The sequence below is a fragment of the Penaeus monodon genome, chromosome 39 (genome assembly GCF_015228065.2).
Source record: "Penaeus monodon isolate SGIC_2016 chromosome 39, NSTDA_Pmon_1, whole genome shotgun sequence".
NCBI classification, from domain to species: Eukaryota; Metazoa; Arthropoda; class Malacostraca; order Decapoda; family Penaeidae; genus Penaeus; species Penaeus monodon.
This window is the reverse complement of record NC_051424.1, coordinates 8,162,217-8,167,216: the sequence shown is the minus strand read 5'-3', so window position 1 is coordinate 8,167,216 and position 5,000 is coordinate 8,162,217. Positions and strand designations below refer to the sequence as shown.

The following is a 5,000-nucleotide window of genomic DNA, read 5'->3' as shown; positions in this document are numbered from 1 at the left end:
ATTTTTAATCTACGATCAGACCTCCCCCCCCCCGTGACACCCCTGCTCTCTCTCTCTCTCTTCCTTCCCCCTCTCTTCCTCTTTCTCTTTCACACATCCACCCACCTCTCTCAGTCTGCCAGTGTCTCTCATTTAGCTCCCAAGAGAGTTAATACCATATTAAATATGACAGGTAATTTCTTTTTAACTATACACAGATAACGACAAAAAAAAAGTACATAAATCGTTCATCCCTTATTTTTTGAGAGGCTATAGTTGTTTTCATAAAATTGTATCAGTTTTCATCCTCGCTATGAGGAGAGAGGTCTTACCCCTGCTATATGACATTTACGCATCGTCTTATTACAGTAACAACATACAATTTTTGTTTGTTTTTTATGTTTTTTTATGAGCGTGTTTATTTAATTTCATTCGCTTTTCAGAATTTATTATACATTTTATAATATTCATTGCAGTCAAAGCCATATTACATTCATACAATACACGTTATTGACAATATACAAAATAAAAAAAATCAATTGAGACACCGTGTGTTTGAGAGGAAAAGTTACAAGATATTTCCAATGACATCAACGAAAATAATCTCTGTGTTCATGATTTATTTCTTTGATCTCTGGATATAAAATGATCTAGAAATATATTCAACGCATTTCCGTTGTAAAATATAAGCACGGTTAGGTTTCTCTGGTGAAAAAGTAATCATAATAGAAACGAGTTGTGCCTCTAGTAATGAATTTCAAGCTTGTTTTCAGGCTAAATGGGCGGAGTTTAAACGATGGCGTAAAATGGCAAATGCGTTGCCGAAGGTCTGAACGGCTCTCCCAAGCATGGGGAAAAATCCACATTGTTACTTTTCTTGATCTACCAAAGAGGCCCATAGATACGGTAGTGAGGTTTTAGTCCTGAGGAGCATTGAGCCACTTCTTAGCCACTATTGCTCTCATGCTCCAAGAATGGAGCACTGTCAGGATCCCATCTATGGGATAAAAATAAATAATGGTAGAGGGGACTCTTTAGCCTTGGCTGGCAATCCTTCTAGAGACAGTGTCCCAATAAAAACACTCTCAGGGAAGACAACTGATCTTTCCCTTGCATGTATTGGCAGACATCTCATTAAGTGGCCCTCAGTAGTATTGCCTTTCTAGCTATTTAACCGCCAGATCTAGTTAGAACACTATCTGGCGATTTTCTAGCGATTTCATTTCACTATGACATTATATATATATATATATATATATATATATATATATATATATATATATATATATATATATATATATATACATATAATATATATATATATATATATATATATATATATATATATATATATATATATATATATATATAATGTATATGTATATATATAATGTATGTATATATAACTTGTCATAAGAAACACATCCTTTATCATCAAATCAATTAAGCTGAGTGAATGAATGATGTAAAAAGTTAATCGCTGGTATGTAGGTTAAGTACACATATCCTATTAGTCTAACTTTACATGTGCTCTTGTCTAACTGTTGTATTGAGACCAAAACGTCAGCGGCGGGAGTCGCTGAGCGTCTCAGTTTGCCTTCCTCATCGGCCACTTGCACTTGCGGTCACTCGCACTTGTGGAAAGATGTCCAGAGAGTTAATAAAACCTTTGAATCTAATGAGGCTGATGCAACAAAAATGGTTGGAGACCTTACACTACTCATCAGGTCACTAATTCAGAAAATTGTTCTGCCAACGTCAAATGTTGATCCTCTCGAGGGTAATATTGAGGATTACCTTGGGATATCAGTCGAAAGGGAAGTAAATATTTGAAGAGGCTTTCATGTTAATCAGCATGCACTGAGGAGTAAGTGCGTACAGTTTGTGACCATTTTAGTTCAAGAAATGTGACAAAGTCATATAGGAGCCATTGACTCCCTTGCTGGAACTGTTGAACCCCCACCTCCCATGTGATACTGACGTTACTGAAAACCAGTGGAAGAACCTGATATTGCTAAAAAGGAATTTAGTGTTCCACGACTGAGATCGGCAGCTATAGAGATACATCCGACTGTAACCCATTCAAAGAGCTTGCAGCATTTGCGATGTCTGTACTTACTCTACCACACTCAAATGCAGAAGTAGAGCAACAAACATATTTTGCCAGCTAAATATTGCGAAAAAATAACTTCGAAACTGAATGGAAACTAAAATGGCCAATACAAATCTGCCAGTACGAGCAGGATTAAGAAAAAACGAAAGATCAAGCTTCGATTACGGAATATCACCCAGTGTCGCAAACATGATTGATATATCAGAAATCTACGGCAGAGAAAATGTGCAGTCACCAGTACCTACTACTTCCCTCCAAATAGATGACGGTGATGCATCAGACTTATGTAATAGTTATATAATGAAAATATTGTTATATAATTAGTCTGGTTTGTCAAAAAAGATAAATGTTGGTGAACATGCCTTTTTAGTCATTTTAGGGGTAAAAATTCTACACAAATTCTAGTGATTTTTTTCAGAGTGAATATCGAGGGATTGTGTATGAATACACATATACATGCACGGATTTACATATATTAGGTAAGTCTAACAGCTGTCTTTGGTAGAGAACAAACACACTGAGTTGGGACTTTGGTTGATGACGTCTTTAATCCTCATAAATGCTGATTGGCTGGTGAATACACTGCCAGGCACAGGGTGAGTTAGGAAAAAGCTACCTCATTCCACACAATGCATTCAAGTAGCAACAATAACATAACAGCACAAATGACCGCTCATGACTTGCCCAGAGACTAACTCTCTTTCTCTCTCTCTTTCTATCTCTCATTCTCTCTCTCACTCACTCACTAACTCACTCTTACTCTCTCTCTCGCTTTCCCTCCCCCCTTTCTCTCTATCTTTCTTCTCAGGGGCGTCATTTCAGCTTTATCTCGAGTGTGTGTGTGTGTGTGGGGGGGGGGGGTAGGTTGGCAAGCAAACTGAGTTCCAGTTTCAGGGGTGCTGCAAGCCTCCTGAAAAAGTTTTGTCAGCAATCTTGCTGACCTGCGTTCAAATCGCTCGCCGCCATTGGATGGTAACCCCGGCCATTCCTTGCACACAGGGGGTCATTTAGAAGCAAAATGAAACAGACAGTATGTGACACCAAGAATATCCATTGTAACAAAATAAATAAATAAAATAAAACCAAACCTTTAAACCTTTAAACCTTTCTCAGCTTGTCCTTTCTCTCTTAGTTCTAGAAGTATTTTTAGACTACGATCAGAGCCCCCTTCACCCCGATGACACCCCTGCTCTCTCTCTTTCTTATTCCCTCTCTCTGTCTTGTCCTTTTTCTGTCTATTCTAGGAGTATTTTCTCAGAGCCCCCTTCCCTCCGATGACGCCTCTGCTCTCTCTCTCTCTTTTTCTCTCTCGTCCTCTCTCCCATCACCCCCTCTCTCTCTTCGTCTCCCTCTCTTCCTCTATCTCCTCTCTCTTCCTCCTCCACCCTCTCCTTCTCTCATTTGGGTCCCAAGAAAGTTAATACCATATTAAATATGCTCCTTTGTATGGAAATAAAGACAGGGCATTTCTTTTTATCTATATACAGATGAACACATGACACATAAGAGTACATAATTCGGGCAGAACTTATTTTTGAGCTACCATGGCTGGTGTTTTCTTATAGATATATATATACACACATAAATATATATTATATATATAAATGCACAGAGCATACCAACATCCTATTTACACATTCTAATTCTTAAGAGGCCTGTTAATAGGGGCACTGAAAATCCCCTTAGAACTATCAAAGAAAATTTGTTTTTCTTCATATCAACAGCTACATCAAACAGATTATCACATGTCAATATTATACCCTTTTCCATACTTTACTGAATATCTACAGCATAGTAGATTATCAGCTAACTCTGATGCTGACTTAAAGATAACAACTGACAATGTTAATGCAATGCCTATAATCTATCTATTGACATATTATAGACGTTGATTATTTGCTGTCTTTCCCTTAACATTTCTTGTGTATCTACTCTTAAGGACCTAACGTCCTCTACTTCTACTGACCACCTCTCCATCTCTCTGAGTAGTTTTTACTCCTGCTTTCGACTCAAAGGCAAGGTCAGGGTTACTGGGTATGGTTTAAATTGTATTTGGCTGTTAACTGTTCATTAACTAGTAGTATACATAAACACATTTATTATTTGTTTTACTTTTCAAAATGAGAAGTTAGTCTAGTGCTGAGGAATATTTTCCCTCTCGCCTTATACTCATGAATGTGTTTAAGTACTTGTGTGTGTAAGTAAGGATGTGTCATTTGAAGTTCATAAAAACTTTTACAATTTATTCATTGTCATTCTTATAGATCTCAACAGCTTAATTCAGTAGTATTAACGAAGGCAAGCTTCAGACTTTCCGTTTTATTTCCTTTGAAGGTGAGATAGCTATATTGTGTTTTATTAATGCATTTATTTATTATCATGAAAATATAGGCGGGGTAATTTAGAAGCACTTGCGGTGAACGATGCCGGGGCCAGACTCATCGTACTCATCCTTGGTGATCCACATGGACTGGAAGGTGGACAGAGAAGACAGGATGGAACCACCGATCCAGACGGAGTACTTACGCTCAGGAGGAGCAATGATCTTGATCTTGATGGTGGAAGGAGCAAGGGCAGTGATTTCCTTCTGCATGCGGTCAGCAATACCAGGGTACATGGTGGTACCACCAGACATGACGATGTTAGCGAACAGGTCCTTCCTGATGTCAATGTCGCACCTCATGATGGAGCTGTAAACAGTTTCCTGAACACCAGCAGATTCCATACCAAGGAAGGAAGGCTGGAACAGAGCCTCAGGGGCACGGAAACGCTCGTTACCAATGGTGATAACCTGACCGTCGGGAAGTTCATAGGACTTATCCAAGGAGGAGGAAGCAGCAGCAACATTCATCTCACTCTCGAAGTCAAGGGCGATGTAGCAAAGCTTCTCCTTGATGTCACGAACGAT

At 38.5% G+C, this 5,000-nt stretch overlaps 1 protein-coding gene across 1 annotated transcript in view; it reads right to left on the bottom strand.

The window, feature by feature from the left end:
- Window positions 1-4,320: 4,320 nt before the first annotated feature.
- The window catches only part of LOC119597671 (actin-like), a 2,068-nt gene continuing 1,388 nt past the window's right edge, over window positions 4,321-5,000 (bottom strand). The window contains exon 2 of the mRNA XM_037947269.1: window positions 4,321-5,000. This exon is cut by the window's right edge and continues 658 nt beyond it. Within this exon, the coding sequence (XP_037803197.1) occupies window positions 4,494-5,000 (507 nt within the window). The 3' untranslated portion in view covers window positions 4,321-4,493.